At 47.3% G+C, this 13804-nt stretch overlaps 1 protein-coding gene across 7 annotated transcripts in view; it reads left to right on the top strand.

The window, feature by feature from the left end:
• The window catches only part of PPFIA3 (PTPRF interacting protein alpha 3), an 841741-nt gene that overhangs the window by 115276 nt on the left and 712661 nt on the right, over positions 1-13804 (top strand). For all 7 annotated transcript variants that reach the window (XM_069605740.1, XM_069605757.1, XM_069605735.1 and 4 more), the window contains exon 2: positions 1221-1683. In XM_069605740.1, the coding sequence (XP_069461841.1) occupies positions 1450-1683 (234 nt within the window). In that variant the 5' untranslated portion in view covers positions 1221-1449. The remainder of the gene's footprint in view (positions 1-1220; positions 1684-13804) is intronic.

Below are 13804 nucleotides of genomic sequence, written 5' to 3'. Positions count from 1 at the left end.
TTCTGGCAATCATTGTGTGGTTAACCAGTGCCATATTCATGTCTTACTGTTCCTAATCTCTGCCTCCCTCGAATAACTGTGCAACAGGTTAGGGATAGTAGAGTAACGGGTGCAAGTTGGTTTTTTATGCATCTTTCCAATGTTCCTAAAGTGACCAGTATGACCATTCTATATGTAGGATTTAAAGGGCTACATGTAGTTCTTTTGTGTGTTTTGTAATTGAGAAGCCTTGAGTGGGGGCAGTACCCAAGTTTATTGATTGTGGGCAGCTAAGCTGTACATAGTGTCTGTGCTGGATGAGTAGTGATGAAATGGGTTATTATAGCGTGCCCCTGGTTGAGAGGATGACTGGATGGAAGCAGATTGCAACAGTAGAGAGAACTAGAAATTCCATGGCACAGGGAGTCACTAAGAAGCCCACCCTTTGTTAGTGGGGTCGAGGGGAGCGCAGTAAGGAGTATCTTGATACTGTATCTTTCCTTCCTGCCCCTTTTTCTTTTTTTTAAATTAGCGATTTCATGGGGATAGTGGGGCACTCTTTTCTCAGGAGCACTTCGGTTCACAAATATCTTTATCTTCCTGGATCTTGCTCTGTCACCTGCTGTGGATTCCACCCCTTATCGAAGGGAGAGAAGTGTTGTGGGATTTTGCAGAAGTAGCTGAAGGAATGGGACCGGAGGAGGGAGGGTGGGAGGAATTGGTTGCGTGGGAGGAGGGCAGGGGGTGTTTAGGGAACTCATCTCCTCTGGCACTGTTCTGTGGCACTGTCCCATTCATAACCATTTACAGTTTGCAAATGCCACCTGAATTTAATTGAGTAATAATTGTCAGCTCTAAGAATATAGTCGCACATTCTCTAAACTTCTGAACATTTATTTTCTGCAGAAAATATGTATTCACTTTCCTATCGCGGCAAGGTTTTGCCTTTTTTATTGTGAATGATTCTGGTTCAGGAGAAACGTTTATAGATGCTGGTGTCTTGGGTCTGGAGCTTTGGTCACTGAGGGTTGCACCCACTACTGGATTGCCCTTGTGACCAGGCTAACCAGGTATCTAGGCTAGAAACTTGTGTAAACTGAATGTAACGTAGCACACACACGTTTTGTACCTTTTTTTATTTACTGTGATTAGTTTCTATTACAGTTCATGATTTAGACTGTACTAAAGTATTTTCTTTATTGCTGTTGTAATCTTACTTTGATTCTCTTTCCTCTCACTAGGATTTGGCCTCCGCCACACAGTGTTCCGGTTTGGTTGGACAGGTGAACGTTGCAGCAGTTCCTGCCCCACTGCCCTGGATGTGATCCACTACTCGATCTCTGGGGATCACAGCTGCATAACCTCAGCTCTGCTTTATTGGGACTGACTGAGTTGCCCTTTGGGCCTCCCTTGTTGGGCCCCTTCTCCCTTTTCTGCTTCTGCTGCATTGGCCCCAGTGAGTTGGCCACGATGATGTGCGAAGTCATGCCGACCATCAACGAAGACAATCGCCGGGGCTCCTCCTATAGCTCGGACGATGCCAACTTTGAGCAGCTTATGGTGAACATGCTGAATGAGCGGGAACGGCTTCTAGAAACCCTGCGGGAGACGCAAGAAAGCCTGGGCACAGCCCAGCTTCGCCTGCGTGAACTGGGACATGAGAAGGAGTCTCTGCAACGACAGCTGAACATCGCTCTGCCACAGGTGAGAAGGACTAGGGCAGATCAACAAGAAGGGAGATCTCTGGATATTACGAAAGATGGAGAGTTGGTAATAGTGGTGGAGATCTATGAGGTGTACATGTGACAGATTTATAGTGCATAGGTGATGGGGGTAATCTTAGGTGATGCACATGGGCTGAGTATTGGCGATTATATAGATTTGGGTATTATTGGGGTGATGGAAAGGAGGTGGATTTGGGAGTTTGTTGAAATGTATTCCGGGCTATAGATCTCTGGTGTGTTTGTAAGATGCCTGTAGATATCTATACATTTGTGATTACAGGGTTGCTGCATGTTGTGGGTAATGAGGAAGCTCTCCAAGGAAATGTACAACATGTGGGACTGATGATGTAGGAGCTTTGAGGAAATCTACATTCTGATATCGAATGAACGTGAGTCTATAGGAATATGCGAGAACGTTTTCTTCCAGGTTTTATGCACACAATCTAGCAAATCTTAGCAAAATGAATCTTCCTGCTCAGGCTTCTAAACTAACCTTTGGCACTATATTAACCCCCCAAACACCAGTGCATTAAATCGGGCTCGACTTGCTGACTTTGCTAGTGTTTTTTTTGTTGTGATGTCCATGTAGTTTACATTACTGAAGTCCATATTTGTTTTGACCTCTGCCGAGCAGTCAGTTTGTAGTAGTCGTGGGCAGAGTGCTCCAACTACTTTAGCTTCCTGAAGTAATTTTCTTCCTGTTTTTCGGCAGGTTAGTGTTGTACAAATAATTGTAAAGAATTTATTTGGAAGTTGGTAGTATTGAAATTAAATGATATGATAGTAAATTTATATAGCGCCTATAAAAATGTGTTTCAAAGCACTTCAAGGCAAGGGAGGAAACAAGGGAAAATACAATGACATTCTTACAGGTCATGAACAGTAAGGATGTGAAATTAACGATCTTACTCGGCCTGACGACATTTCAGATAGTGCAAGAGCTAAGACATAGATAAGGAAGGGAGGGTGAGAGTGGAAAGGAAATGGAAACAGACAGGCAACTACCGTACTAGGCCTGACGACATTTTGGTGGAGCCGGAGAAAAACAAAAGGTGAGGGGTTGCGGAAAGGGAGGGGAGGAAGAAAACAAGCGACTATCATACTAGGCCTGACGACATTTCAGATAGTGCTGGAGGGGAGGTGGGGAGGAAAAAACCAGCAATGGGAGAGTAGAGGAAACGGACGAGGTTGTATCATATTAGGTTACTGATAGAGTAAGTGCATAGAAGAAAGTAAGGGGAGGAGATAGGAAAAGGGAGAAGGGAAAGGAGGAGAGAACGGAGAGTAAGCAGTCAAAAAGAGCAGAGAAGAAAGAGTGGAGAGCAAATTCAATTGCAGAAGTCAGTAGTTAAACATAATGCTGCAAGGCAGGATACAAGATGAAGATGGGAACAGCATGATTCGGGGCCACCATGAGTACAAGATGCAAAGGAAGTCCAGCATGAGAGTTGAGAAAGAGTGACACATTGACTGCCTGCTGATTTCGATGGAGATGATTGTATTGTTGTATTACTCTTGTATCTTTGAATTTTTGCATCTGAGGTAGAGCTGTTATATTGTTTGTGAATCACGTGACTAGCCTCTACCACTCAGTACGAGAACCTTGTATTTGCACGGTTTATGGAGAAGGTGCTTTCCTTCATCAATTAGTATACTTGGTCCAGGCAATTTTTGTTCTTGGTCTCCCTCCCAGTCAGGAATGGGCCAGAGTGTGACAACTTACAACTGAAATGGTTATATTGCCAGTGGCTGGGGTGCCAAGTTGATTTATGGGAATCCTTGAAGCACGTTGCACACCTGTTTCTGACATTCAATGAAGTGAAGAAACGTTGGGTTTGCCAGTGTTCTCTATTCCTGCAATGATATCGGGCACAATCGCTCACGTGAACTATGCAGCCAAATTGGAGGCTTTTAACTCGTTTGTTTGCATCACAATCTTTTACACGCAGACTGGAGGGCTGGGCCTACAGGCTATCGACTATGCCAATGGCATTGGTTGTCAGCTAGGACCTTACAGATCTGCTACTGTAGTGTTGAAAACTGCAGATGGATACCCAAAATATTAAGATGAAAAAGCATTTTTTTTTTGTTACTTCCTTGTTTACTCTCCTGCTTGGAAAACAGTATTTGGTCCGAGGTGGTGGTGGTGATCTTCGTTGGAAGAGCATTCTAGGCAGAGGCCCAATCATCGAACATTCAGGATCTTTGCCTTGTTCTGTACTCCTCTGATAGCCATGAGCTCCCTGTTAGAGGAGTGCGACATTGTTAAATGTAAAGGTGAGCGAGTGGGAGGGAAGATGCCTGTAGACAGTTGCGAAGAAATAGTCGATCCTTGCTCTGCATGGCCTTGCGTGCAATGTGTCCCGGTCCTATATTGACACTTTTGACAGACCATTCCCTTTGGCTGATGTTTGAAGCTACTTGAACAGGTCTTTTCCAGGGCTGCTCGGAGAGCTCATTTACTCCAGTGTTGTGCATGAATGTTAATGGTGGTCAGTCATAATGTAGAATGCAATAATGTAGAAAGCCAAAATGTCGAATTTATTTTTTAGAAAACAATAATGTCGAAAAACAATTTTTTCTACATTTTTTAGAATTATTTTGAAAAAAAAAAAATATATATATATATATTTCTGAGGCTTGTGGAATCTGCTTAGATCACATGCTGTGCATAGGCCGACATCTAGTGGAAGCTGCGGAGTATTACAGTTTGTTTTTCGAAACTCGAAAATGGGCGTCGACACAGGCGTGCCAGTAATACTATCCCTAGTGTGACGTCCACTGTACCCAAGATCCCTCACGCGTCTAGGATCCTCAGATTGTTTTTTTCCGCCATACTGGTCGGAAGCATCTTGCGGAGTCCCCTGGCCTTAGCCATACTTTTGCTAATTATTGAAAATTAACTTTCTTTATTAACATCCTTCCCCACCCCAACGTCGACCCTCGACACTCGACGACGGCTGGAGAAGAAATCGACCGTCGGCTGCTGCACGACGGATCTGGGCCTCGGAAGGCCGCTGGCCTCGGCCCGGGCCTAGTAGGCCGCTGGCCTCGGCCCTGCAAGTAGGGAGAGTGGGGGGTGGTACATATTCTTCACTCTTGATATATAGGTACACCTATATATATTTTCCTACACTTACCAGCCCGCTGCCTCAAGGTGCGTATGGAGGGTACCCCTTTCCAATTCTGCCCCAAGTGCAACCGCAAATACCCTTGGGTCGACAGGCACGCCACGTGCAATCTCTGCTTGCCGAGGGACCACCCCGAAGCGAACTGCAGAGCGTGTAGTAGGTTTAAACCTAAAACACTTAAGGACCATTCGACAAAGCGTTGGGCCCACCACGCCAGGCAGGCGGCCATGGCAGCGGAGGGCGCCTTCAGCGATGGCAGCGACGCCGTACTTTCGGACGGCGAGGGCATTACGGCGACTAAAGACAGCCGAGCGCAGGTCCACGACCTCGGAAGGTCGTCCGGCAGGGCGGCTATGGGGAAGACCCCCGGCGACGCAAGCGCTACACACCCTACACACACTAAGCACACTAAGTCCAACCGAACCTCGACGACGTCGACTTCTCGGAAAGAGGCACAGATAGAACGGTCCGACTCGGTGTCCTCTGGGCGCTCTCGATCGAGATCGCCTCATGACGCAAGGCAATCATCCACTCTTGCCAAGAGTGCCTCGCTCCCTAGATTAACGGAAGTTCGATCGTCGGAGGACGAAGACGACTTCCACCCCCAGGCCGCGCTCCAAGAGACCGAGGCCGCAGTTAACACCAAAGAGGCCCCACGCTCGAAACACACAGATACCTCTCCCGACCCTCGGCGCCAGGCGTCGAAAGTCTCTGGGGCCTCCAAGGGGCAGGGGAAACATTTTTCCACGCACGGGGAGGGGGGGAAACAGCGGAAAGCACAGCCTTCCACCCCTGTAAGACCATCCCTCCACCCTAAGCAGACAGACAAGCACAAGTCTACTGGGACATCAACTTCCAACAAGGGTACCCTTGATAAATCTTCTAGGTTACCCACTAAAGTCATCCCCTGTTCCAAGGAATGGTCCAGTGAAGACATAGATAGGGTCATGTCAAGGATGTCTTCCTTGGCTGATTTTTATGACAAAAACCCAGAACATTTTCTTTCGTATGACCCTCAAGGGGCCACACCCTCAGGCTCCTCTGATCCTATCCCCCTAAATAAAAAGGCCCGGTTCGAAAGACCTGAACCCTTCGAGGTACAGCCTTACTCTACTCCATACTCTACTCCACACCCCAGATACCAAGGACAACCCTTTCCTGAGGGAGACCAGGAGTTTGAAATTATGGAGGAACAAACCGGGACTGAATATTATGCGGATGATGAGGACCTGGAGGAGGGAGAAGATGAGCAGGAAATTTACAGAGTAGATTCCCCGGTAGAGAGCGAAGCCCCAGTTACTGACTCGCCAGTTGATAACCAGCCCCTCCTTAATGAAGTTCTCGCTCGCGCAGCAGAACATTGTCACATAGACACCCACGGTGTACAGGAGGAAAGGGACTTCGCAGAAGAGTTGGTGGGAGAGAGGAGGCCGGTCGCTCAGACCATCCCCATCCTTAAATCCATCCAACGTAGAATAGATCCGTCCCTGGTGAATCCGAACCTCACCAGAGCCGTCAACCCCAGAGTTGAAAAACTCTTCAGGGCAGCCCAGTCTGACCATCTTTATATAAGAGGAAATCTTAAACCAGACTCCCTAGTGGTTACCAACACTCGGAAGAGGGCTGGGACACCCTTATCGTCGTCAGAAGCTCCTCCCGACAAGGAGAGCAAGAAACTGTACGGGTTTGGCAGGAAGGTAGCCTCAACGTCCGCCTACCAAGCAAGAATTGCTAACTCCACCACCCTGTTGGCCAGTTACAACTGCCATCAATGGGAAGAGGTTGCGGCGCTCATAGCCTCTGCTCCTGAACCGTTAAAGGGCCAGTTGGCTCGGATCTCGGCAGAAGGGAGAGCCGTGTCTGGTTGCATATTAAAAGCAACTTTCGACGCCGCGGACAACGCAGGAAGATTGATAGCAGAAGGTACTGTTATCAAGAGACATGCGTGGTTACGGCAGTCGGGGTTCAAAACAGAAACCCAGGCCTCATTAATAGACAAGCCGGTGGAATCCGATCTTTTGTTTGGGAAAGCGGTCGAAGACGCACTTAAAAATGCCAAGGACGAATACGAGACTCTCAAATCCCTTGGCCAGCTTACCAACAAACCCCCTAACCAGAGGGGGAACAGTAATTTTCGTTGCCCACGCGGCCAAAATTCACAAAGAGGCAACTATGCCCAGGGACAGGGTACACAATGGAACAATAACCAGCAGTCTACCCAAAGTTACGGCAGGGGTAACAAGAGAGGTCGTGGGAGAGGCAGAGGCAGCCCCAACAAGGGAGGTGGCACGCCTCCACCAAAGCAGTGACGCTCAGTTCAGGGTCCCTTCTCACGCAACCCCAGTAGGGGGACGCATTTCCAACTTCACCCAGGCTTGGGAAGGGATCACATCAGACAGATGGGTGCTGTCAACAGTGTCCACAGGATATTGTATAGAATTACTGCAGCGTCCCCGGAACCACCCTCCACGACAAAAAATACACTCCCTAGAACATCAGAAGATCCTTCTCGAGGAGATCGCCATTCTGCTAGAAAAGGACGCGATAGAACTCGTCCCATGACACCAGGTAAACAAGGGTATCTATTCAATTTACTTCCTTGTGCCAAAGAAAGATTTGACAATGCGCCCAGTATTGGACTTACGGCCTGCCAACAAGTATGTCAAGCCCCAAAAATTCCGTATGACCACGCTACAAGGGGTAATCCCCCTCCTAAAAAGGGGGATTACATGGCAACCTTGGATATGAAAGATGCTTATTTTCATATTTCCATGCTCCCGGCGCACAGAAAATACTTGCGCTTCAAGGTGGACAGTTGCCACTACCAATTCAAGGTACTGCCCTTCGGGATAGCTTCAGCACCAAGGGTTTTCACCAAGGTACTGGCGGTGGCAGCTGCACACCTACGCAGGGAGGCAATCCCGGTGTACCCTTATCTGGACGACTGGCTCATAACGGGGGAAACCCCAGGAATTTGCAGGTCAAACATTCAGAGGACTATCGACCTCCTCCACGAATTAGGCTTCTCTATCAACGAGAAGAAGTCAAGTCTGGTGCCAAGCACCTCAAAACAGTTCCTAGGAGCAATCCTAGATACTCAGAAAGGGTTGACCTTCCCTTCAGAAGAGAGAATTCGGAATTTACTACTGCAAATTCCACATTATCAGTCAGGTCAACAAATAACGGTACGCAAAGCAATGCGGTTACTGGGCATGATGGCGTCATGCATTTACCTGGTCCCCCACGCGCGTCTGCGCATGCGTCCCATGCAGGAATGGTTGGCGAAACAGTGGTCTCAGGCAAGTGGTCAGTGGGACGATCTAGTGGTCGTTTCGCCAACACTCGTACAGAGCCTACACTGGTGGACAAGAGAGAATCTCGCAAGGGGAAAACCCTTTTACGATCCCGAAGTACAGGCAGTGGTGACTACAGATGCATGCCTGACTGGGTGGGGAGCTCACCATCTCCACCACACAGCTCAGGGTCTCTGGTCTCACTCAGTAGCCAAGAACCACATCAACCTGCTAGAGCTTCTGGCAGTATTCCGAGTGCTTCGGGCGTTCGAGCCCCATCTACTAAACTTGTCGGTGCAGATCCAGACGGACAGCACGACAGCCATGTTCTATCTGAACAAGCAAGGAGGGACTCGTTCGCCAAATCTGTCCAAACTTGCCCAGAAAATCTGGATATGGGCACTCAGACGGAACATCTTCCTGTCATCGCAACATGTTCCAGGGGAGCTCAATTCCCTAGCGGATGCTCTAAGCAGAGACTCCCTCCCAAAAGAACACGAATGGGTCCTTCACAGAGATATCGTAGAAGATCTCTTCTCTCAGTGGGGTTTCCCCACTATAGACCTATTCGCCACAAGCGAAAACAAACAATGCCCAGGATTTGCATCCAGGTTCCCCCAGCCAGACTCCCAGGGGAACGCCCTGTGGATGAACTGGTCAGGAATGTTTGCGTACGCTTTTCCACCAACTCCTCTCATCAGGAAGGTGGTGTACAAGATGAACAAGAAATCGATGACGCTCATCCTAGTTGCTCCCATGTGGGCGAGACAACCATGGTTTCCACACCTATGCAGGATGGCGGTGTGCGAGCCCATCAAACTCCCAGCCTGGTACAACCTACTGTCCCAGCAACAAGGTCAAACAGTGCACCAGGAACCCAACTCTATGAACCTGGCAGCATGGCTCCTGAAGTCATAGAGTTTGGACATCTCAAATTACCCCAGAGGTGTATGGGCATCCTAAAAGAGTCCAGGAAACCAAACACAAGGCACTGTTACTTTGACAAGTGGAAGAGATTCGTTATTTGGTGCCAGAATAAACTAATCAACCCGGTTGATTGCACTCCTTCCAGCGTTGTGACATACATGCTCCACCTGCTGGATGCAGGATTGGTTTTTAACTCTCTGAAAGTACACCTGGCAGCCCTTTCGGCTTACACCACATCCCATAACAAAGTATCGTGGTGGAAAGTACCAGTAGTTAAAGCCTTCATGGAAGGAGTAAAGAGACTTCACCCTCCTATTTCGAACCCACCGCCAGGATGGGACCTCAATGTGGTGCTAGCTAAGCTCATGGGGCCCCCTTTCGAACCCATGCATAAAAGTAGTCTCAAACACCTGACTTATAAAACGGCCTTCTTAGTAGCCATTACCTATATAAGAAGGGTCAGTGAAATTCAGGCTCTGTCAGTGCAGGATCCTTTCTTTACTATCCACAAGGACAAACTGGTTTTACGCACACACCCTAGGTTCTCACCTAAATTTATATCTAAGTTCCATGTAAACCAGTCCATCGAGCTTCCGGCTTTCTTCCAGAACCCGCAAAGTTCGGCTGAGGTGAAACTACACACCCTAGATGTGCGTAGGGCGGTCCTCTACTATGTAAATAAAACCAGACCGCTAAGAAAAACAGATCAACTGTTTGTCTCCGTAGCTACAGGCAGAGAGGGGGATCGCGTCTCTAAAGGCGCTATCTCGAAGTGGATTATCAATTGTATACAACTGTGTTACTCTCTTTCTGAAAAGACTCTGCCTTTTACGCCAAGGGCCCACTCTACTAGAGGCATTGGGGCCACTCTGGCTTTCATTGCAAATGTTCCCCTCGACACCATTTGCAAAGCAGCTACTTGGAGCTCTATTCACACTTTTACTCAGCATTACTGCATTGACACTCATTCCAAGACAGATACACAAGCGGTTCTAAGACACCTGTTTGCTCATGACCCTTCTCACATCCCACCTCCTTCTTATGGTACTGCTCGCTAATCTATGCACAGCATGTGATCTAAGCAGATTCCACAAGCCTCAGAAGGGATACATTACTCACCGTAATCGTATTTCTGATGCTTGTATCTGCTTAGATTCACATGCGACCCACCCTTCCTCCCCTCCGAGAGAAGGCGCATGATTGCTTGTAGTCTTACCTTTCTGTCTATCTGCTTGGATTATCTATACTCACGCTACTCCTCATGCTTCCTCATGTCAGAAAAAATACAATCTGAGGATCCTAGACGCGTGAGGGTTCTTGGGTACAGTGGACGTCACACTAGGGATAGTATTACTGGCACGCCTGTCTCGACGCCCATTTTCGAGTTTCGAAAAACAAACTGTAATACTCCGCAGCTTCCACTAGATGTCGGCCTATGCACAGCATGTGAATCTAAGCAGATACAAGCATCAGAAATACGATTACGGTGAGTAATGTATCCTATATATATATATATATATATATATATATATATATATATATATATATATATATAATTAAAATGTGTTGAGTATGAGGGGTGAGAGGGTGGTAGGGGGGTTGGCCGGGGGGTGTTGGGTGAGGGGGACTTGGGGGGGGGGGGGGGGACCCCCCTAGTAAATGATACTCTTCTTATTTATTTATTGATGGTGCTAATTGACTTTTTTTTCTAAAAATTGACTCTTTTCATTATATGTATAGGTTTTCGACATTGTTTTCTACATTTTATTTTCTACATTTTTGTAAGTCGAAATTTTTTTTTCTACATTATGACTAGAAACCAATGTTAATGTTAGTGCGTGGTACAACTATCCTTTATAACATTATCACCACCGGAGTGGTCCCCTGGCGCTCTGGCGGCTCTGAAAATGGGAAGGGGGGTGAGTTAGTGGGAATACACTGGAAAAGTGCAAGAGAGCAGTGATGTGCTGTTGGCAGCCTCAACCCGTTGGGACCGTTGGCTGGGCTTGGGGTGTTTTACAGACGGTTGTCCTCGTGTGCTGTTGTGCGAGTCTGTGTGGTTTGTTTTGTTGCAGTGTGGTGAAGTTTGTGCGGATTGTTGTGTTGTAGGCTTGTGGTTGCGTTTGGTTAGTTTGAGAGGTGTATGCAGAGGGGTGAAATTGTTAGTGGATCGGTTAATTAGCGTTGCTGCCCTTGCAATTTTGTCTAGGTGTGATGCTTGCTATCATTCACTATTCCATCTGAGTGTGGCACTTGCTATGTTTCAATATCCTATCTAGATTTGAGGCAGGCTAGTGATCACGATTCCATCAAGTGTGGCGCATGCTAACATTCATATTTCTATCTAGATGCGACTGAATGCTAAAACCAGCATGGGCCATGCTGTGCGAGTGGGATCTCTGTCTGTAGCAAGTTAATATCCAGAGCATTTACGTTCCATACCGGCCAGAGGCATACACAAGGTAGGGCCTGAGTGGGCAAGGCCCACCCAAAATCTGTAAATGCCCACTCAGCAGTGCTGTGTGGGCATCAACAGATGTTAAAGTCGCTGCAGTGGGGCCAACTGCATTAGCTTCAGCCCCCACTTGTTAGACAATCCTGGCTACGCCTCTAACACCGGCTCTATTATTTGTCTTTTCTCAGTGCAGCCAATTCATACATTTAACTCTTACATGAAGGGTATAGTGCAGCCTAAGTTTGTAGATGTATTATTAGTCTGAGTGTTTCTTAACAGAATTAATTGCCAACTCCTGGGCACATTTTGACCACGTGCTTCAGTGGGATGTGTATTTGAACTCTTATATGACGACTACCTCTGTGCCACATCCTCTACCGGCCATTTCATAGCCTTACGGCGAGTAACTATTTTAGTATAGTGAGACCAAATTGTTGACAAACCATAAGAATTTGCTTTCAGAGATTAGATTGTGGGTTTTGAGGATGCATTTGGACATTGAACACGAGTTGATAATTCCAAGCGTTATAAATAGGGGAGCGTCTGTAGGGGGCAAGTATCTGTAAAAGACAAATCTACTTGTCTGCCTGTGTTTCAGCCTGTTCTCCTATGTATTCCTCTTGTGGGCTATGATGTGCCATTAATTGAGCGTAGCTGTTGAAGCTGGAAAGTGCCTTGTCGGAGCACAGGCTTACATGCTTCATGTGGTATCGCCTCATATCGCCCGTAGTCTTGTTGGAGTATGGGTCTGGTGAGTGTAAACTGGTGTCGGGCCTGAAGGTGCACTATGGGCAGAAGCTGCATTGTGACCCCTGTGATCGGTTGGGTGACCGCTTCTGGGATAAGCAGTGTACCTGTCTCTTTTAATCCCTAAAATTAGGCAAATAACCAACCATAAAAAGGCTGGGAGTAACTGATGTCACGAGGGAAGCGCAACAGAGCTCTTGTCAAACCTATGGGTGCACAACCAAAAAAGGGTAGCCTGCTTGGCAACACTCTATAGTGGATTATTCAGTGGTGCAGGACCAGAAACATTTCGGCAATATCCCCCCTTCTCTAGAGTCTGCCTGGGCCTATTCTTGCTTGCCATTGCTATACTTTGTCCCTGAGGTTTACTTGCCCTCCAAGAACACGGATCAGGGTATGGGTTCAATAACTTATAGGGTATGGGGTATTTCAGCTCCATCATAAATTAGAAAACTAAAATGTGCAGCGTTTGGGGGAGTAGTAAATACATTTGGTGCAGAGGCCTAGTCTTAGAGGACCTAAGGGCCCAGTCCAATGTTCAATACTTTTCTCCAAAATGATCTCTGGGTTGTCGCACCATGGCAGCTTGTTTCATTTCACTCCGTCACAGGGAGATCAAAATGCCCTCGCACCCTTCTTTCTTGGTCTTGACGTTTGGTCCAGAAATTGAGGTTCTCCCCTGGGATCAGCAGCTGCATTCTCAACACACTCCTACCTGAGCCAGACCGTGTTTTGGGTGGGAGTCTCACCTCTCACCTGAGTCCTGTAACTCCCTAGCCAATAATCGCTCTCTTTTACTTGATCCCATCACAGACTCCAATGCACTTTGCAATTCACCTGCTAACGTAATAGGATTGAACTTCTCATGGGCATGATGCACTTTTCAGTTTCCCAGGTCTCAGTGAAGCAGGCTGCAGGGCTACTAGTAAGCCTCTGCTGCTCTCAGGTTTCCTCACCATGGACTATTTATTTCATTTGTAAAGCGACTAAGCATTAGGGCTTCTGGGCTCTGTTACAGACCAGTTACATTTATGCAGAGCTTAACACAGTACATAAGACAAATAATCACAGTAATACAAATGGGCGTTAGGTCAGTGTCTCATCAGGGTTAGACGAAAAGCCAAGTTTTCAGTGCTTTGCGGAAAGGCCCAGTAAGATTGCTGTGCTCTGAGCTCTGTGGGAATATATCCCGGAATCGGTTTTGTCACATGTTTTCGCTTTATGGCAAGTACCTGGGCTCGACTGTCCCAGCTGGCTTCCTCCTTCGTCTCTTATCTCTCAGGACTTGGACTGTTCCATGTAGGCCCCTGCAGTGCTCTCCTCTCTGTTACTCTGTCTATGAACAGCCACTGCTTTATAATTCCATCCTAACCCCCCTCAAGGTAAGTTGCTTGTGTCTCGCTTTATTGGGGAAATTAGAAACGGCTCCACAGTATAAACACTGTGATTGGTGGGTCTGCCATTATTGGCCACAGGTCATTGGACTTTGTTATTGCAACTCCTCCCCATGTGTGTCCCCTCTATTTCTCAACTGATTTCTGTTTTGAG

The sequence above is a fragment of the Ambystoma mexicanum genome, chromosome 1p (assembly GCF_040938575.1).
Source record: "Ambystoma mexicanum isolate Mex_15411 chromosome 1p, UKY_AmexF1_1, whole genome shotgun sequence".
Taxonomy (NCBI): domain Eukaryota; kingdom Metazoa; phylum Chordata; class Amphibia; order Caudata; family Ambystomatidae; genus Ambystoma; species Ambystoma mexicanum.
Note: the sequence above shows the minus strand (reverse complement) of the source record. Positions and strands in the feature narration are given on the sequence as shown.